General features: G+C 44.4%; 1 protein-coding gene across 1 annotated transcript in view; it reads left to right on the forward strand.

Annotated features, from left to right (window-relative positions):
* LOC147636913 (phospholipid-transporting ATPase 1-like) overlaps positions 1-22105 on the forward strand; it is a 41668-nt gene that overhangs the window by 11722 nt on the left and 7841 nt on the right. Inside the window, exons 4-6 of the mRNA XM_086800505.1 lie at positions 19569-19692; positions 19793-20012; positions 20502-20969. Of these exons, the coding sequence (XP_086656631.1) occupies positions 19569-19692; positions 19793-20012; positions 20502-20969 (812 nt within the window). The remainder of the gene's footprint in view (positions 1-19568; positions 19693-19792; positions 20013-20501; positions 20970-22105) is intronic.

Below are 22105 nucleotides of genomic sequence, written 5' to 3' on the forward strand. Positions count from 1 at the left end.
TACTCTTACACACAGCCCTAGGCTGCCTTGAATAAAAGGTGATTAACAACCAAAACTGTCCCCCTATGGGACTCCTAGTGACCCAAACCCCTAGAGGGTTGAATGGTGACTACAATGAGCATATGTGCCCATTTATAGGCCTTGGGACAATTGTAGACCTGGCCGATTGCTGGTCGGCTAGCAGTCGTGGAGAAAAAGCCATACAAATCTTGCGTTATACTGATCTGGACCAGCCACCTTTGATCTGGTCCAGCCGCCTTGAACTGGTCTAGTTGCCCACCTTTGCAAGTAGCCGACAGCTCCACCTTTTCCTTCCATGCCCCTTCTACAAGTCCACACTGGTCTTTGCTGCACCAGATGCTCCTAAATCCTAGTTCTATTGATCTTTTACCGGCTGCCCCCTTCTGGATTAGCCCTGAGAAGCTACATGGCATTGATCATGCACATGACACTTTATGAGGTTCTTATTCCCGATTAGATACTGGCACATAAGGAAAGAAAGGTACAGGGTAAAGTTTCGCGTCGCTATCCTGTGAAGTTCAATAACTGTTCACCGATGGATGCGAAGTGGATTGAGGAGGGTGACTTAGCAGATTCACCTTAGGTATTGCAACTTTATCTTGATGCCTTTGAGTTGGAGCCGACTCTTGCTACGGCTCATTCAGGTTCAGCAGAGCATAGGTTTGGAGCATTGCCTGATGCTCATGAGAGGGGTAGCACCTCCGCTCCCTTGTTACAGACAGGCTCAGTTGTCATCTAGGAGTCGCTTGGTGACATCTTTGTATTCACCCGAAGGTACCGGAGGCTGACAGTACATCTGCTTATGGGACTTCTATGATATTGTGTACTAGTCACATGAGATGGCACAATTGGGTATGGTTCACAGTCGGCCGCACCTTGAACTATAACTGCAACTATGGATAATGTGACATGATGGAGGTTAAGACCGTAGTAATCACAACCGTAGTCTGACTAAACTGCACTTAATGATGTTTAAGAGATAGACAAATATGTGTCAATGCAATGCAGCTATATTAGATGAATGAATTCGGTTACAATGAGATCCAAATGGATCTGTACTGCTGAATATGCTGCCTATATGCTGAATATGCTGAATGAACTGAATGAACTGCTGTCCACTATCTTTCCCTTGTCTCCTGGGAAGGAAACGCTGAAGGGAGGCTTTGGAACAGATGCTGAATGCTGATGGGATGATGAAACGCAGACCTGATGGCTGAACTGAGCTGAATGTTGCTGCGTTTGCTGAAGATGAAGGCTGATGCTGATGCGTTACTGGATGCTTGATGCGTTGGCTGGTTCTGCTGCTCCCAAGGCTTCCTGGAGGAGATGCGTTGGAGCACAATGGGCTGAATGCTTCAATGATGAACTTGCCATGCTGAATGGGGAGTGGACTGAATATATATGCAAACATGCTGCTGGTCGGCCAGCATAAGGGCTGTCGGCCAGATGCCATGTCCACAAAATGTTGTCGGCTGCCCCATAAATGCCAGTAAATTACCTATAAAATTGCATAAATGCCTGAATAATGCCTGATGATGCTAATGATGCCATGTCACTGTACACCTGACTGGTGTGCACGTGATAGATAACTCTGTGGAGGGCATAATTCTTGCGAGCAGTCCTAGAGTTGGTTTGGTTCATCGATAAATGGATCGAACTCTATTTGTGCATGTATGCATACACTTTTTGAGGTATTATTGTATTCTGGTGCCATTGGATCCTGGTACCATTGAGAATACTTTGGGTAATACTCTGGATTGTGTCGTGTGATGCATGTATATTGGTATGATACATCAAGTACATTATTATGTTCATGGATGCACCACTGTTGGGTGTGACTCCTGCGGGATGGCCATGAGACATATGTGGGAAGTACTTAGTGAATGTATTGTTTGGATGCATTGAGTGCTTTCATATGCTCATGTTGTACCACCAGTCATGGGTCCTGTGGGATGCCCAATGGGCGTAAGGCTTGCGAGCAGCCCTTAGACTGTTACATTAGAGTAGGTAGAGCATTTTGAGGAGCATATTGTTTGCGAATGCATATATGTGTCATGTATATGTGTGCCATGTGTAGAATGATGCATGGTTTTGTTTTTGGCTAACACAGGTTACGTGTTTCCACTTGGTTTTAGACTTTTGCTCCAGGTTCTGAAAGAACAAGCAAGAGTTATTTGTCACTTTGACGTGACGGTGTGGCCATATTGTGCAGGATGATTGTTTCATCATCCAGATGCAGTTGAGGCCCATTGCTTTTGTTGTATGGGGAGTCTTTGCTCATAAGATGCCTTACTGTGCCATTGAGTGCAATCGACGACGCTTGCTATTTTTCAAGAGGGGGGTCTGTCACGACCCTGTGTTTTTCTTTGGACAGTATGCAGGTGGGCACGTGGACATGGTGGACAGTGTGAATGGCATCAGTAACTCAGTTTGGAGTTGAAAAGGAAACCCATGTGTGGACAACCCCAAGTATGAAGGGGACAAATAGATTTTAATTAAAAAGGTTTTATAACCTTTGGTGGCCCAAAAAGGCTATTTTGGGCAGCGCTACTCTTGCTTTTGGAAGGAGTTACTGGCAGGCTGCTCTGACCAGCGGAAGGCATACAGGCACGCAGAGCAGAGGCATGGACGGATCCAAGCGAGCCAACTCAGGCATCCTGGGTGCTGCCTTCAAGCTCGTTACACAAAGAAACTCGGTCTACGTCTCCTTCATCATCCTCCTCGGCGCCCTTGTCGACGAGCGATAGAGAAACCGGTGGTGAGCGTTGTCTGCCTTCTTCGCCTCGCCAGGAGACGTGGGTTCCCTTATTGGCTCGCATCACCTTTGCTGTCTCGTTCCCCTCCGTCGACTTCCACTTCCTGATGTCCAAGGGTACAAGGCATCTCGCTTCTTACAGCACTGCGACACCTGAGTGCTAACACTTGGCTACACGAGTCAACAAATACGATGCCCCCCCCTCCTTCCTGCAACAGAAATCAGAAATTTCAGAGGTATTTGCTTCAATTTTGGAATTTGCATGTCCATTATCATCAATTGAGCAGGTACAGGTCCAAATGGCTCAGATTTTGAGCAAAATTGGCAACATTGGGTGACATTGGTCACATTCCGGGTCAATTTGCAAGAAATTGGGTGTCAACATTTGGGGCTTTTGATGTAATTGTGCCATTGGGCATTCATACATGCTGTATGATGTGAGCGATCTCACATTTGGGGCTAAATTGCAGGAAATTGGAGTGCAAATCAAAGGGCTTTTGTGCCAATTGGGTTGATTTGTATGCAGGCACTGGCATTTGATGCTTTGGGCAATGTGTTGATGCATGTCAAGCACTCAATGTGCCAGTAAATCAAGGGGCTTTTATGTATTGGATGTATATGTGGCCAGGGGGAAGCATTGTGAAGACTCTAGATGCCTTCATGTGCATTAATGTACCATGCATGATCAAAAATTGATCTTGAATCAAGGGGCTTTTCAAGATTTTGTGCTTGTTGAGCTTGGCAAAGCAGCAGGGAAGACTTTTATGCCTTGAACCCTCAGAAATCCACTTGCAGTCAAGGGGCTTTTGCCCAAATTTCTGTCCGGGACTGTTGTATGCAGCAGTGGTGGGGACTGTCAAGGTCTGATTTTCACTCATTTGGACAGCCAGGAGAGCATTTATTGCTACTATACTTGTTGGTACAGATTTGGTACAACTTTGTACAAGTTTTGGCATGGCTGTACATTGATTTGAGTGAGGAAAAGGCTCATTTTCAGTTGTTGTACTTGTCGGTACAGATTTGGTACATCATTGGTGAGCACTTAGTACTGTTGTACAGTACTTTGGAAGGGGAACACAGCACATTTAAGGTGCTGTCATAAATCTGCAGCAACCAGATTTTGGTGATTTTATCACATTTAGTGGGAGGAGAGTTGCATTCGTGCTTCTGCAGTGGGAGATAAACTTTGGGAGAACAACTGTGAGCACTTTGTGTGCTTTTGGTGCAGTGTTTGCACATCTTGGAGGGAGTTAGGCATTGACTGTGTCAAAGGTTGCATATTGTTATGGCAACCACAGGTGAGAGCTCTTCATTGCTTCACATCAAAAAGCTTGAAGGCTCACATAATTATGACATTTGGCAAACCCAGTGCTATAATGTGTTGCTCCAGAAGAAGCAGCACAAGCCCATCAAAGAAAGGGGTGTAATGCCCGCTTCTCTTACTGCTGAAGAATGGGAAGATATGGATGAGCTGGCAAGATTCACCATCATGTTGTCTGTGTCAGACACTTTACTTTTCAGTATACGTGAAGAGAAGACAGCTTGGGGAATGTGGCAAAGATTGCAGGACTTGTATGCCCAGCAAAGTGCCTCAAGCAAAGTGTATTGGTTGAAGAAACTCATAGGTCTTCAAATGAAGGAAGGGGCGTCTATGACAGCCCATCTAAATTAGTTTAATGGTGTTGTTAGCCAGGTCATCAATCAAAAGTTGGCAATGGACGATGAGTTCAAAGCCACCTTTCTCTTATGCACTTTGCCAGAGTGTTGGGACACATTCAGGACAGCCACTAGCAATTCAAATGCTATGCTGTCGTATGCAGATGTGGAGGGTGCTCTCCTTCAAGAGGAGATGAACATGAAGAACAACTCTGTTGGAAAGTCCAATGCAATGAATGCACGTGGGAGATCCGAGCAAAGGGATAAAAGCCAAGGACGGGGAAGGAGCAAGTCCCGCTCCAAAAAGGACTTGGAATGCCATTATTGTGGCAAGAAGGGGCATATCAAAAAGCAATGCTACAAATGGAAGAATGATCAAAAGGAAAAGGGCAAAGGAAAAGACAGACAAAGATGAAGCCAAAGATGCAAAGCCAAAGGGCAAAAGTGGAGTCAAGATTGAAGAAGTCAATGTGTCACATGCAGGTGAGAGTGAGGATGAAGTCCTATTCACGTCTATGCACTCATGGATCATTGATTCAGGTGCCTCCTTTCATGTCACAGGTTGCAGAGACTTGTTTGTCAGGTATACTGCTGGCAATGAAGGAGTAGTTTATTTGGGTGACAACATGCATACAAGATTCTTGGCAGAGGTGATGTGAGGCTTGTGTGAAGGCCTTTGGGGTGTTAGGGTTAGGGTTTGGAGGTGCTGCAAGTACAAGCGTGGGAAGCAGAGAGAGAGAACACGACTCTTGTTTATTCAGATAAGAAATGTAAAGTACAATAGCCACATAATAAGTGACCTAAAAAGATGTGTTCACATGTCCGGCCATAAAATGTGCCGGGTGGACCAAAACACTTATAAACTGCTTATAAGTGAAACTAAGCTAAACTGGGGGAAAAAACCTCCACTAACTGAAGTAAAAAGTGCCCCAGTAATCTACTAATGATCACTAGCACTCCTCTGGGTGCATACACAGCATAAAACCCAACAAACCCCCCTGGAGTGATATGTGATCACTGTACATCATCCACCAAAAGGAAACAAATTCAAAGTGTTGCGGAATGCTTCGAATTTCGGATGTGGTAATGCCTTGGTGAAGATGTCTGCCACATTCTGATTTGTAGGACAGTAGATGAGATTGATATCTCCTGCCTGGAGTCTCTCCCGAACAAAATGATAGTGAATCTCAATGTGTTTCGTGCGAGCATGAAACACAGGATTCCTGGCCACAGCAATGGCACTCTGACTATCAGTATAGATAGGTGTAGGCTCCTCCACTGAAATATCCATATCAGTCATGAGACGACGCAGCCAAACACACTCAACAGTAGTAGTGTAGGCTGCTCTGTACTCTGCCTCACAAGACGAAGTGGCCACTGTGGTCTGTTTCTTGCTTAGCCAAGAAATGCATGAAGAGCCAAGAAAGAAACAATTTCCACTAGTGGAATGTTTGGTATCAAAATCACCAACCCAATCTGAATCACTGTAAGCGTATAACTGCATGTCACCCCCCTGAGGATAAAGCAATCCAAGAGACAAGGTACCCTGCAAATATCGGAATACACGCTTCACAGCTTGCCAATGTGACAACCGCGGGCTGTGCGTGAATCTGCTCAACTAAGAAACTGCATACTGAATATCTGGCCGTGTAGTACACAAGTGAATAAGGCACCCAACAGCCTGAGCATATGTAGTGGCATCAAAGGAAATACTGTCATCTTGTAGTGACAGTTTCATCCCAGGCTCCATAGGAGTGCTAATAGGCTTGCAATCCTGAAATTTAAACTTCTCCAGAAGTTTAGCAACATACCGAGGTTGCAATAACCCAATGCCTTTGTTATCCTGCACAGACTGTATGCCCAAATAGTAATGTACAAGCCCCAAATCAGACATGTCAAATGTCTGTTGCAGTATCTCTTTAAAAGTTGCAATTTTGTCATCATTTGATCCCATGAGCAAGAGATCATCTACATAAAGATTGATGACCAGCAGATCTGTCTCCTTTCTTTACATACAAGGTGGCTTCTGATGGACTGTTCACAAATCCTTGAGTGAGTAGGAAAGCATCTATCTTTGCATACCAAGCTTGTGGAGCTTGTTTCAAACCATACGAGGCCATTTTCAGCCTGCATACTCTCCCTTCATGACCATGTTCTGCAAAACCCATGGGCTGATATACATAAACTTCCTCCTCGAGGTCCCCATGTAGGAATGCAGTCTTTATGTCCAATTGGTGAACAACCCAACCACGATGTGCAGCCAATGCAATGACACACCTAAGTGTCGACATACGGGATGTAGGAGCAAATGTCTCCTCATAATCAATGCCCTTCTTCTGTGCATAGCCCTTTGCAACTAGACGGGCTTTGTACCTGTCAATGGATCCATCTGCATGTCTTTTCAACTTATAGACCCACATAGTACCAATTGCTTTCTTGCCTTTGGGCAGATCAACCAAATCCCATGTTTGATTCCTTTTAATAGAATCAAGCTCATCCTGCATGGCTTTGTTCCAATGCACATTGTCTCATGCATCCACAAATGAATCAGGCTCATCATCATCCTGTAAATTGGCTGCCATAACCAGATTCAAATCCATGATGTGTGCATGCTCATTGGTCCGTGTCTCCCTACGAGTACGACCAGCAAGAGGACCCTCTAGATGGCTGTCCTGTAATGTCCTCAAATACCATCTAGGTATGTGTTTGACCTGTGGTGCCTGCTGCCCCATATTTGGTTCAGCTTCTGGCTCAATTTGCTGCTGAATTTCTGCACCACCTTCATGATTTGCTGGCTGTCCTGTACCCTCATGAGTTGGATCACCAACTGTGGAATGAAACTCCATAGGTAGTAGACCTTCAAACACATCATTTTCAGCCTGATTTGCATCATAACCAGCCATGGATATTTCTGATTTTTCATCAAAAATCACATCCCGACTAGTGAATATCTTCCTGGGATAGTGGGTCATATAACCGGTAGCCCTTGCTCTCACGGCTATACCCAACAAAAATGCATTTTGTGGCTTTATCATCCAACTTTCTCAACTCTTTGGGTATGTGTGCATATGCAAGACACCCAAAGATACGAAAATGTGATACAGAAGGCTTGCGGCCATGCCAAGCCTCAAAAGGAGTAATGGAAACCAATGCCTTTGTGGGACATCGATTCAAAATATGACAAGCACACATGACAGCTTCCACCCAAAAGAGATGTGGTAGCGTCTTTGCCTTTAGCATACATCTAGCCATCTCCATGAGTGACCGGTTCTTCCTTTCTGCAACCCCATTCTGCTGTGGAGTATAAGGAGTAGTATATTGATGTTTTATACCTCTACTCTCAAGAAAGGAATTCAACATGTGTGACATATATTCCCCCCCTCGGTCAGAACGGAGAGTCTTAACCTTGCATCCTGACTCTGTCTCAGCAAGTGCTACAAAGGCCAAAAATGCATCATATACGTGTGATTTCTGTGTCAAAGGATAGACCCAGCATATACGAGAGAAGTCATCAATAAATGTTGCAAAATAGAAGCAACCACCTAATGACTTCGTCTGCATGGGACCACAAAGATCACTGTGTATAAGCTGCAACTTTGCAGTTGCTCGTGGAACCTGATCACGTGGGAAGGAAAACCTATGCATTTTTCCCAAAATACATCCTTCACAAATGTGATCTGGAGGCTTCTCCATGAGAGGTAGATCTGTAAACATGTTATGTCGCTGCATAAGCATAAGACTATCAAAATTTACATGCCCCATGCGAGCATGCCATAACTCCGCATCAACCATAGCTGGAGTAAGAGTGAATGCATTATAAGCAGACTGATCCATTGGCTGAAATGCATCCAACTGATAAAGTCCATGACATAATGTACCAGTAAGCATCAAGGTCAAAGCATTAGCTTTGTCTCTGACCATGCATTTATCATCATCAAAGTGGACTTGCATACCACAATGTGCCAAAGAAGAAATGGACAACAAATTCTTCTTTATCCCTGGTACATATAAGGCATCTGTAAGGCGGAGAATGGAGCCATCGATGGCTGTGAGCTGAATCTCCCCAATGCCACGAACTGGATATGAAGCATTGTTGGCACACTGAACAGTTTTGCCAAGAGGGGCAGGGCCAACATGACAAAACAAATCCCTGCGAGATGTGATATGCTTTGAGGCACCACTATCAAAATACCAAGTACATGCATGCTCTGTCATACTGAGTGCCTGTGAAGACCAAGAGGCATCATAGCTGCATGTATAGAAACAGTAATCCCTGTCCTCAACAAAAGAAGCAGTCTCTGGAGGAGCTTTAGAGGCATCATTTACAGACATCCGAGCTTGCTTTGCCTACTCTTTGGCAATCCTCTTTCTACACTCTGTGATGTAGTGACCTGGCTTCTTACAGTAATGACATTTGCCGTTCTTCTTGGGCTGTCCATCACCTTTCTTGGTATCCTGAGATGAACCACCATCACCTGAATTCTGATTTGAACTCTTTGGCTGAAGTAAAAAGTGCCCCCAGTAATCTACTGATGATCACTAGCACTCCTCTGGGTGCCCCCAGTAATCTACTGATGATCACTAGCACTCCTCTTGGTATCCTGAGATGAACCACCATCACCTGAATTCTGATTTGAACTCTTTGGCTGAAGTAAAAAGTGCCCCCAGTAATCTACTGATGATCACTAGCACTCCTCTGGGTGCATACACAGCATAAAACCCAACATTGTGTTTTCAGATGGCTCACAGCTTATGCTCCATGATGTCAGGCATGTGCCTGAGATCAAGAAGAACGTGCTTTCTACTGGACAGCTTGATGATGTTGATTATGTTACCACATTTGGTCGTGGAAAGTGGAAGATTAGTAAGGGCTCACTGGTTGTTGCCAGAGGCTCTAAGGTGGACACTCTTTACTTCATGCATGCTGGTGTTTGTCACCATGCTAATGTAAATGCAACCGAGCTGCCGGAAATCTCTATGTGGCATCGCCAGTTGGGACACATGAGTGTCAAAGGAATGGAGCAATTGTCTCGTTTTGGTTACTTGCCTTCTCTAAAGTTCTCAAGTTTTCAGTTTTGTGAGCATTGTATATATGGCAGGCAACTCCAGTGCCCCCACAAGAAAGCTCTTGGACAGAAAGATGCTCAGTTAGAGCTTGTGCATACAGATGTATGTGAGATGCCTCAGCTTTCTTTGGGAGGGGCAAAATATTTTGTGTCTTTTATTGATGATGCCACACGCAAGGTGTGGGTTTATCCTCTTTGTTTGAAGAGTGATACATTCTCAGTGTTTGAGAAGTTTGTTGCTCATGTTGAGAATCAAATTGGCAAAACACTGAAGGCTTTGTGTTCCGACAATGGTGGAGATGTCCAAACAGTTTCAGGACTTTTGTGATGTTGAAGGCATCAAGAGGGAGCTCTCTACTCCTTATGATCCTCCACAAAACGGGACAGCAGAGAGGATGAACAGGACCATTCAGGAGAAGGTCCATTCTATGTTGTCACATGCTGCGTTACCTCATGGTTTTTGGGCTGAAGCTGTTATGACAGCCGTTCATCTTATAAACAGGTCACCTAACACGAGGCTTGGTGGGAAAGTGCCAGAGGAAGTATGGACAGGGAAGCCTCCGTCCTACAAGCACTTGAGAGTGTTTGGTTGCGTTGCGTACGTGCACATACGCAGGGAAATACGCACCAAACTTGATCCTAAGTCTCACAAATGCATATTCCTAGGATATGGTGACAGAGGTGAAATGGGGTATAGACTTTGGGATCCAGTGAATAGAAAGATTATACGCAGCAATGATGTCATTTTTGATGAAACATGCATGTATAAGGAGCTTGCAAGGCAACAGGAGCCTGGCAGAGTCATCTTTGATGATGATGGACATCATGGACAACAACCAAGGGCTGTAAATCAGCCATTACAGCAACAAAACCAGCCCTTAAATGGTGCTGAAAATGGTCCAAATGGACAGCCAGAGATGGCAGAAGATATCCCTATGGATATCCCACAGTTAGAGGAGATACCGGGCATGATCTTTCAACCTTATGGCATGGAACAGGAGCCACCAATAGGTGATATGCAGGCTGGACAGCAACCTGCAAATGATGGTCATGGGGTACGGAGGTCCACAAGACCCCCTGACAGGTTTGTTCCAGGGGTTGACTACTTGATGCTCACTGATTGTGGGGAGCCCTCTTGTTATAAGGAGGCTTTACAGAGGGCAGACAAGGCTCTTTGGGAGTGTGCTATGAAGTCAGAGATGGATTCTCTGCACAAAAATGGAACACGGAAGTTGGTGCATTTGCCTACAGGCAAGAAGGTTTTGCCATGCAAGTGGGTTTACAGGCTCAAAGTTGCACCTGATGCAAAGCCAAGATACAAAGCCAGGTTAGTGGCTAAGGGCTTCAAGCAGGAATATGGTGTGGACTTTGATGAGATCTTCTCTCCAGTGGTCAAAATGACCACACTTAGAGCTGTATTAGCTTTGGTTGCTCATGATGATCTGAATTTGATTCAGATGGATGTGAAGATTGCTTTTCTTCACGGTGATCTCCATGAGGAGATATATATGCAACAGCCAGAGGGTTATGCAGTGAATGGAAAGGAGAAGCTTGTATGCAAGCTGAAAAAGAGTCTTTATGGGCTCAAACAGGCACCAAGGGAATGGTATCACAAATTTGATACATTCATGAAATCCCAGGATTTCAGAAGGAGTGACATAGATCACTACTTATACACCAAGAAAGCTTTGGATGGCAGTCTATTGATCCTCATCTTGTATGTTGATGATATGTTTATTGCCGGGAAATCTCGTAAAGAGATGGATGCCTTGAAGAAGAGGCTGCATCAGACCTTTGATATGAAGGATTTGGGTGATGCAAATCACATTTTGGGTATGCGGATACTTCGGGACAGAAATCAGCATGTGTTGTATTTGTCTCAGAAGGAATACATTGGCAAAGTTTTGCAGAGGTTCAATATGGAAGGGGGGAAGAAAACTAGTACTCCTTTGCCTCCATATGTGAAACTCAGTGCTATGGACAGCCCACAGTCGGATAGTGACAGGGTTGATATGGCCAAGATTCCGTATGCTTCAGCTTGTGGTAGTCTCATGTATGCCATGGTTGCTACCAGGCCGGACATTGCATTTGCAGTGGGAGTGGTTACTAGATACATGGCCAAACCTAGCAAGAAGCATTGGGAAGAAGCAGTGAAAGGTGTCATGAGATACTTGAAGGGCACACAGGATATGTGCATTTGCTTTGGCAAACAGGATGCATTAGTGCATGGTTACACGGATTCGGATTATGCCGGTCATCCAGATAACCAGAAGTCTACTACCGGTTATGTGTTTACATTCACAGGAGGTGCTGTGTCATGGATATCCAGGATGCAGAAGTGCACTGCTTTATCTACTACAGAGGCCGAGTACATTGCAGCCACAAAAGCTTGCAAGAAGGCATTATGGCTATCTCGGTTAGTGGTTGATTTGGGTTATACAAGTGATATTCCATTGTTGCATTGTGACAGTCAGAGTGCCATCAAAGAACCCTGTCTTTCATGCAAAGACGAAGCATGTGGATGTGAAGTATCACTTCATCAGAGAGGTGATAGAGAACAAGCAAATTCAGCTTGGCAGGATTCATACGGATGACAACCCGGCTGATCTGTTGACAAAGAGTTTGCCTCCAGAGCGGTTTGCTCATCTCGCAGACACTTGATGGGCATTGGATGAGGCCAGTTTCAGCCTTGATATGGCCTTGTATATTATCATGTACATGCTGATTTTTCTTTTCCTTCATTTAAGGGCACTTTGCCTTTAAGTGGGAGGTTGTTGGGGTAAAGGCATTATGCCCACCCTTGTAGTGTGTACAAGCCCATAAGTTTTATAATACATAGTACACTTAGTACTCTTAATGTACTAAGTGCACTGTGTACAAGAGCAAATATACATGTGTGATAAGGGAGTCACACACTCATACTGTGAGTTGACTTATCCCCATACGTCTCTCTCTCCTTCTTCTCTGTGTATGTCTCCCACATGAAACCCTAACTCTCTCCCTTCAGAATGATCATCAACAAAAGAAACAAAGTAGTGTGCACCCCCCATAGATTTGGTAGGCATGCTAAAAACATCAGAATGTACAAGATCGAACACATTAGATTTGCGAGAGACACCGGAGTAATAAGAACTCTTCACTTGCTTACCATATTGACATTCATTACAAAAGTCAAGCTTTGTGCCTTTAGCATCAAGTTATTCAAATTACAAAGCTTAGTAAGGCCTTTTTGGCTCATATGGCCAAGCCTCTTATGCCACAACTCCATATGTGAGTTAAGGCAGCCATGGTCATGTATACCTTGGAAACAATCATGCATGTTCCATTGAGGGTATTGGCACTGTGCATCTTTCTATAGATGCCACAAATGAGCTTGTCTTGCATGATGTTAGACATGTGCCGAGAATCAAGAAAAGTCTGCTTTCTGTTGGCCAGATGGATATGCATGGTTACAGCATTTTGTTTGAGAAAGGATCATGGAAGATGACCAAAGGCTCAAGGCTGATTGTGAAAGGTACAAAGAAAGGGACACTTTACTGCTTGCATGGAAAGGCCTTGTTGGGCAAATTTATTGCTTTGGCTGAAATGCATTAAAAGTAGAGAAACACTCCTTGATAGGAGTCACATGAAACGAAGCACCGGAATCGACTATCCAAGTCTGGGATAATGCATCATTAATAGTTAATAAAGCATCAATTAGATCACTCTTGGTGATCTGCATATCATGTGTATGAACATTGAGAGAGGCATCAAGCTCATAAGCATCATCAGCCACAAAGTGGCACATAAGATGTCTTCTACATCTGACAGCTCCTCAATAACAACCCTAGAGGCCACATTGGCCTTCTCTTTGTCCCTTGAGCTGTCCTGTGCATCTGTCCTGATCTCCTTCTTTTCTTTCTTCTTGTCTCCACCATTCTTCTTCCTTTCCAACTCTGCCTTATAGTACCTGCAGTCGGGTTTCTTGTGACCTTTCCTGCCACACTGATAGCATGTCACATCACCCTTGCCTTTGCTGGCATTGCCCCTTTCTTTACTCCTACTCCTGCTCCTTTGTGCATAGGCATTCTTCTTCTCTGTCCTGCCTCTAACCATGTTGGCTGAGCCGCCTCCCTCTCCACTTGCTTTCCTCCTGATTTCTTCATTCAGTATTGAACCCCTAACTCCATCAAAGGTCAAATTGGGATTATTTGAAAGTGAGACTACCAATGTTTCCCAAGAATCAGGTAAGGTCATCAGCAAGAAGATAGCTTTCAGCTTATCATCAAAGGGGGGCAAGCGTGAATCCTGTAACTGAGATAGAGTCCTTGTAAACAATGACAAGTGCTCTGCAGCGCTCTTGGACTCATCTAACTGCATGCCAACAAGTTTCCGCATTAAATGCACCTGGTTGACTGGCGTTGTATTCTCATACGTTGCCTTTAGCTTCTCCCGCAACTCAAAAGCATTGGTAAGACCTTTCAGATCTACCAAGATCTCGTCAGAGACGGCCATTTTGATGTAGGTAATGGCCTTCTTGTTCAGTGTAAGCCATGCTGCATCTGACATGTCTTCTGGCTTCTCTGCTTCAAGTGCCCTATCACAATCTTTAAGAAAGAGGATTCCTTGAATCCTATCCTTCCAAGTGTAAAAATAAATGTACAATGTACAAAGAGATCATTTAGGCCTTTACAGACCCAACATCTTTTAGGGTTTCGAATTGCTGTTTTCTGCTGTTTTAGGGTTTTGAATTGCTGTCTGTTGCTGTTTTAGGGTTTCGAATTGCTGTTTTCTGCTGTTTTAGGGTTCCGAGTTGCTCTCTTACTGCTGTTTTAGGTTTTTAAACTGCTGTTTTTCGTTGTTTTAGGGTTTTGGGCTGCTGTTTTAGGGTTTTGTACAGCTGTATTCTGTTGTTTTAGGCTTTCAGCACAAAGAGAGAGAGAGGGAGAGTCAGGAGAAAGTGGGAGAGATGCCGACTCTCAATGAAGATTTCATTAACAAAACAGTGGCGCTTTGGGTCTTGACATTGACAAAGGCGAGACAGAGGAAGAACTTTGTGAGCTAGGCCTTTCTAAGAGGCCTAAATGTTCTGCCGGTGACAATGAAGATGAGGCTATGGTTGTGGCGGAAACCCTGAGACAAGTATGCCCTTGTTGGGTGATGGGTCGAACAATGTTTGTAATGATGCACAGGTGGATTGGGATCTCTTGTTGGATTTCGCGAATTCCCTTCTTTAGGAATATGCGGAACATTATGAATCAAAGGCAGTGGATATCCCTGAAGAGGATGTTTTGGAAGTGTCGATGGACATGCCCCGTGTTTTGCAGGTCCTTGCAGCCTTCCATGAGAAGGCTGCAATTTTCTCATTCTTAGGCTGCTTGCCACCAATGCATATGATCCGCCAATGGTTGACTTCCCTTTTGCAGTCAGATGTGGTAGATGAAATTTTCGATGGAATTTGCGCCCTCAATCTATCAGGGCTAATGAGCCTTCTTCTTCTTTGGCTTTTGATAGCAAGGCCCTGTCGTCACCCCTTGGGATAGAAGGTATACGAGTGAAAGAGGTAAACAATGGAATCAGCCCTCTTCATCCGGTCAGCCATCTTTTGGGGTTTTGCAAAATGCTTTTGCAGTTTTGGGTGACTATATGGGTGATGTATGTGCATCGTTGGCTGCTAATGAAAGGTTGGGCAGGTTGCAACCTCGCTCTCATTGACTTTGTTTCTTGTCTTTATGAAGCTTATTCATTGGAATGTGCACGGGATTTCCTCCCGTAAGAAGTAGTATGTCTTGTGGCAAACATTGTTGTCTAATCAATGGGATGTTCTTTGTGCAGTTGAGCACAAACAACATAGTCAGGCGGGTGGTGGCTTTATACATAGAGTTTTCTTCAATGGACACCCTTCCACCCAGTCAGGGGTGGTGGCTTTATACATAGAGTTTTCTTCAATGGACACCCTTCCACCCAGTCAGGGGTGATGATGATTGTCCATAATCGTTTTCAGCCTTTTGTTGTCTATCAAGATGTACATGGTAGATTTACAGTTGTGGAGATCACCTATGAAGAACAACTTCTATGGTTGGTTGGTGTTTATGCTCCCCATACAGTAGGGGCTCGTTGTTCTCTTTGGTGGGATATGCAACAATGTTTGAGGTTAGGAAAACGAGGTTTTCTCATGGGGGATTTTAATATCTGCTCTTCTGCGACGATCAAGCTAAATTGCCTCACCCTATAATGGATAATCCGGAAAGGCGGGTTTGGGACTCTTTTATGTCTCTAGTTTTTAAACAGGACATTTGGTCCTGGTTGCATCCTTATGATTCTGGCTTTACTTTTCAGTCTCGCCAATATCCTGGTAACTTGGAGCAAGCTGGATAGAATGTATGTTATGCACGATGATTTATTTTTGCCGCCCCGACAACCAGATCCACCCAATGGCCCAGCAGCAGTCAGCAAAGCCCGCTCTGCTCAGGAGATGCAGGCATCGTTCTTGTTTGCGTTCAGCAAAAGCTGCGCTTCACCTATGCTCAGCAGCATCAAGCCCCTCTCTTGTTCTGTTCTTCTGCAGAGCTTTTCTTCAACAACTGGCTATGGTGATGATGCTCATGCGGCGGCAAGCTTCAGAGCCTCCCTGCGCGGCTGCCCTTGGCCTCCTCGCCAGTTCTAGGCTTGACCATGCTTTCGGATCATTTGCCAGTGGTCTTGGACATAATGCATCAGCCTGTAGAAGTTTATAAAACTTTGCTTGGGAGGCTGCCTTTGCGCTTCAATCATAGCTTTCTTGATCATGAGGTCTTTCATGGATACATGCTACAATTGATTGATAATTTTCAGCTATGTTTTACACAGCAGGGAATGTTAGCCTGGGATTGCTTTTTGTCTAATGTTCAACGCCTTGCTCGTCAGTATGGTATTCATCAGGCCTTGAAAAGGAGGCAAGAGCTGACACTGCTGCAATCTTTACTGGGGGCCTTGCAATCTCAGGCGGCTATATCACTGGGGAATATGATAGAGTGGATACTATTGTTACTTGGCTCTCTCGTAGAGTTACTGAAAGTCAGGAGGCAAGTTATACAAGGGCTAAGTTATCTACCCGATGAGGCCCTTAAGGATAATAATTGTCAGACACATAAATTTTATGCTCAGTTGCATCCCTCTTATGCTAGAGATTGTGAGGCTTGAAAATTCATTGGGAGAGATGATTTCAGAGCCTCATAGCATCATTGATTTGTGTGTTTAGTTTTACTAGGAGCTTTTGGGCACTCTTGAGGTGCTATCTAATGATGTTCATCAAGCACGCGCTAGTATTCTAGCATTGGTGCAACATCAAGTGCTTTGGACTCGACCAACATTTTAGATGCTGATATTTAAGAGGAGGAGGTTGGCTTTGTGCTTGCTCATTTGCCCAAAGACAAGAGCCCAGGTTGGAATGGGATTACTAATGAATTGTTTTCCAAGTATGCGGATCAGTTGAAGGGTCCATTGACATCCATTTGTCAGGAGATTTGGCAATCTGGAGCTATGCCCGATTCTTGGAAAGTGGGGGTGATTCGGTTGTTGCCAAAGGTGCCTTCTCCCTTTGCTTTAAAACATTGGAGGCCTACCTCTTTGATGGGTTGTATGTATAAAGGTTTTCTCTAAAGTCCTGGCAAATAGATTGCACAAGTTTCTGCCGGACTTGATACACCCTGCTTAGTATGGGTTTATAAAGGGGCTCAATATCTTGCATAATATCCTTAATGTTCAAATAGGCATTGATTATGCAAGGAAAACAAAGCAGGAGCTGGTGATGGTTCAACTGGATTTGGAGAAAGCCTTTGATCATGTCAGTTGGTCTTTCCTTGCTGAATTGATGCATTCTATGGGTTTTGGGCCACGTGTGTCTCATTTGATCTACACTCTCAGCCATGGATCTCAGTCTCGGATTATGATGAATGGTGGAGTTACGTTCCCATTGTCCCTTACTCGCTCCTTGCGACAAGGATGTTCGTTGATCCCTGTGCTATTTGCTTTGGTTACCCATTCCATGCTTACTTTGCTTACTCAGTTGGCTCGAGAGGGGGAGGTGGTTGGGCTAACTTTGCCTTCGGGTCAGCAATTGGTGGGTCAAGCACTAGCTGATGAGTCATTTATGTTTCTTAAAGCCAACAAAGCCAACGTTGAGAGGACAATGGCAGCTTGGTCTTTGTTTGTGATAGCTTTTGGGTTGTATATAAATACCCAGAAGTCAGCCCTTCTTAGTTGCACAGAGAGAGATTTACAGGAGCTTGGCTGGTAGGGTCATTTTGTGCCGTATGGGACCATTGTACGTCACTTGGGCTATCCTATCGGGGTGGATGTCACCAACAAACAACTTTTAGAATGAATCTCAAGCCGTATTGGGGATAAGTTTGTGTACTGGAAGTCTCAAGCATGGTCGTTTCACACCCGGCTGAAAGCGGCACATGTCATTATGCTAGCTATGCTTTCTTATTTCTTGCCCTTACTTCCTTGGTCTTGAAAGGCTTTGACAGCTCTCACCTAGCCACTTCGATTGATGTTGTGGAAAAAGAAAGGCAATAATCCAGGGTTGACTTGGGTTTCATGGAAGCATATTACCACCCCGAAGATTGGGAGGGGCAGCTCTGTTGGATGTTTGGGTACACCTTCTTGCCTGTAGGCGGACTTTACTTTAGGCTATGTGTGTTGATTCCGAGCCATGGATAGACATGGCTGTTGCATTTTTGGAGGATGTGGGTTTTGGTTAAATCATGGTAGGAGATGTTATGGTTCACTTCTTGGAGATCTCCACATTCTTGTCGAGATGAGAACTCCCTGCTTGCAGAGGTGTTGGCCACCTCTCGTGTGATTACTTGGCAAGAGAAGAATAATTGTAAACGGCAATTCAATCGTATGGCGAGATTGGGTGTTGTGAGGATGTCTGATACTTTGTTGCTCGGGCGGCTGTGAATGTTATCATTCCGCCGTGCTCGTCATAGATTTCGTGTGCCTTGAGATTACAGGTGTATTTGGTTGTAGTTGCAGCAACAAGTGCAGTCTCTGGCTTCCGCTAATGTTGTATATCATCTTTTGGTCCAAGAGAAGAGATGGCTTGCAGAAAAAGCTAATAAAGTATGGAATGTTAATCCTATTCTGTGGTTGGCATTCCAAGCTTTCTTTTCAGGGCAAAGTGTTTATTTGGTGAGTCATGGTTGGGGGCTTGCCTTGGGCCACCACTGCCCTTTGGAGACTTTCGAATGGCAACTGTTTCTTTTGCCAAACTTGTCCAGAATCTAGTTGGCATAGGTTTATTTCTTGCCTGGTGGCTCGCCAGATATGGGAGTTCATCTCTTCAGTGTGGCAAATGGTGATTGGACACACTTTGTCACCCAAGCAGTGGGTATTTGGACATGATCAGCTGGGGGGGGGGGGGGGGGGGGGGAACAATTAGCATCCTTGTTTTCTTTCGATGGTTGGGTCTTTGGCATAATTGGCTCATGCGAAATGCTTTCATCTTTGATTCACAATCAGGGGTGAAAAGTCATGTCCAGCATGTTCGTGGTCTATTGCTTTGGCAAGTTTCTTCTTTGATCGATGCACATGTTATCACTAGGGCGCAAGCTGACCCCTGGTTACATGCTCTTCGTACGGTGGGCATACCTCATGGGGCTTGACTGTGTGTGGTCTGACGGCCTCTATGTACATGTTTGTATAGTTGGTCATGCGACCTTTCCTTTGTATTACATTTTCGTGATCTAATCAACCAACCATTACGAGAGAGAGAGAGAGAGAGAGAGAGAGAGAGAGAGAGAGAGGTTATTAACGTCTACGAAAGACCCGAAGTGTATTTGAGACCAAAAAGCTGTCACATGTGATACACGAGTAAACTGGATGTCAAGACAACATGAAAAAAGTAAAAGGCTAGCTGCCGGAATGAAAAATGGGGTCAATGTACTACATAGACCCTGTGCATATAATAAAGTAGGCTGCAGAAGAACGACATGTCCGGGCTCATGATGTGTGTGTGTGTGCGTGTGTGTGAGAGAGAGAGAGAGAGAGAGAGTTTTGAGAAAACTAATCTTGTTTTTTCCACTTCGATGGCTTCTTTTCAGCTCTTTGATTTGGCTACAGCTTGCCAAGTTGTGATCTGTTGCAGGGTTGCCCCGTCACAAAAGGCTAATATTGTCTCCCTAATCAAGGAAAAAGCACAGGAGATGACTTTAGCAATAGGTGATGGTGAGTGGGTAACATTCATCATGGGACATGGAGGGTTTTATTGAATAATGTTGGTGATAGGATTCATGTTCCATCTTACATACAATGCTGTCGATTGCAGGAGCAAATGATGTGCCAATGCTACAAAAGGCACATGTGGGGATTGGACTTAGTGGTCAAGAGGGAAGGCAAGCAGTCATGTCTTCTGATTTCTCCATGGGGCAGTTCAGATTTTTGAGCAAATTATTACTGGTCCATGGACATTGGAATTATCAACGGCTATCCTACATGGTGCTTTATAATTTCTATCGCAATGCTGTGTTTGTCATGATGCTCTTTTGGTAAGTGCTTACCAAGCATATGCAAGTTGTGGAATGCTTGAATGGGCCCCATCACAAGATGAAAGGACCTTAAAGCACCTCCATAGTGTACCCCTCCGTCCCACATGATATTGTATCCCCTCACTATATTCCACTCACCTCCATAGCGTACCCCCCCCCCTCACTATATTCACACCCTATAAGGGTTTCTGTTTACCTTCCATTTCCAGTTTCATTTTCTAGGTGCCTGTAGTATCATCTTTATTTTTCATTTTTTGGGTTAAAAAAAAAAAAAATCTAGACATTGTATCAGATCCACCATGATGTAACTTTTGGTCTCATAGGTCATTATGGCCTTTTGAAGACGTTAATATAACATTTCATTTCATTTCATTTCATTTCATTTCTCTCTCTCTCTCTCTCTCTCTCTCTCTCTCTCTCTCTCTCTCCCCTCTGTCCCCTCTCTTGCTCAACTGTAACCTTGATGTCATTTGGTGTTCTGTTGTACAGGTACATCCTTCAAACGGCTTTCTCACCCTCATCTGCTATTTTTGATTGGAACCTTATGTTTTATTCTCTGATCTACACATCTGTGCCCACCATTGTGGTAGGAATTCTGGATAAGGACATTGGTCAGAAAACTTTGCTTAAGCATCCTCCTCTTTACGGAGCTGGACAGAGAGATGAAAATTACAACAGTCTGCTCTTTTGGATTACCATGTTGGATACACTTTGGCAGAGTTTAGTACTCTTTTATGTTCCACTTTACACATACCAAGTTAGCACAATTGATATTTGGAGCATAGGCAGCTTGTGGACGATTGCAGTTGTTATCTTGGTAAATCTGCATCTTGCAATGGATGTGCAACGGTGGACATGGATCACACACTTGGCAATTTGGGGCTCAATCGCATCTACCTTCTGCTGTCTTTTCATTCTTGATGCCATCACACAAGAATCTTTTCTGCCACACTATGGGTAAGCTGATGACCACACTCTTTTCGAAATGGCATGCTTTTAAGGCTCATAAATGTGAAATGAGCCTCTGTTTTTTAATTTTATCTTGAAGGCGATTTTGGAATTTATCTGTGTTAATAGTGCGTGTACATGCTGCTATGCATCTTTACATAAGGGGGGAATCTATAGAGGTGGTGGGTTCTTGTGTTTTTTAAAGGATTGCTTGGGCTGCAGGTGCACGTGTCAGTAATAGATACACATTTCTTGTCAGGTTGGAGCACCAAGGTTTCTAGGCAAACTTTCAGAATCCAGATGAAGAGCGTACTTTTTAATGGCCAGCAGCCAGGCATGGAGAATCTTTCCAGGGATCTGATCTAGACTGGATGGGTTGGGTGAGAGTCGAGACAGAAGCATCTATGGGTTCTGATGTTGTGGATGCTGCTCATCAAGAGCAAACCCACAGCTCCACATCAGATTATCTTGGGCCGAGCTTGGTGCTTTTACAGTAGGGGTTGATGTTGTATTCATACCGAACATATCTCTTGAAGTTGGAGGGCTTGGATGATGGATTGCATCCCATCTGTAGTATTAGATTCCTCCATGCAGCTCACAAGATGATGCTTCATACTACTAGTCTTCTAGTACATGTTGAGGTCTCCATGTTCCACTCCGCCTTAGTAGGTTCATCAATTGGTTTAAATTCTAACTACAGCACTTTTGCAATTTGATTCTCAAGGCATGTAAGTTGCAGCTCTACTTGGATCTCTTTAAGATATTAAAGGATATTCATGTGGCTGCATACAATGACATGTCACATGCATTTGTTGGCCAGTTCAGAGTCCCCTTGCCTCAAGTCCCCTTGCCTCAGGAGTGAGGCAAGGATACACTCTCCAGAGTGGCAAAACAGCACATGCCAACTTGTCCTCCTTTCAACCTCCTGTTGGGTACTGGAATGACACAATGCGATGTCACAAAACTGATTAGGATCCGGTCGCTGCAGCACGTGATTCAAACTTCCAGAATTCTGACCGTCTGAACTGGAAAAATGGAGGAAACCGCTACTTCATTGAGGTCAAAGTGCAGGCCCTACTCCATATCTGTGCTTCCAATGTCTACTGGAACTATTGACATGGGAAGAACCGCAGAACTCACCTTAT

The sequence above is a fragment of the Cibotium barometz genome, chromosome 7 (genome assembly GCF_041138505.1).
Source record: "Cibotium barometz isolate CiBa-2024 chromosome 7, ASM4113850v1, whole genome shotgun sequence".
In the NCBI taxonomy this organism is placed as follows: Eukaryota; Viridiplantae; Streptophyta; class Polypodiopsida; order Cyatheales; family Cibotiaceae; genus Cibotium; species Cibotium barometz.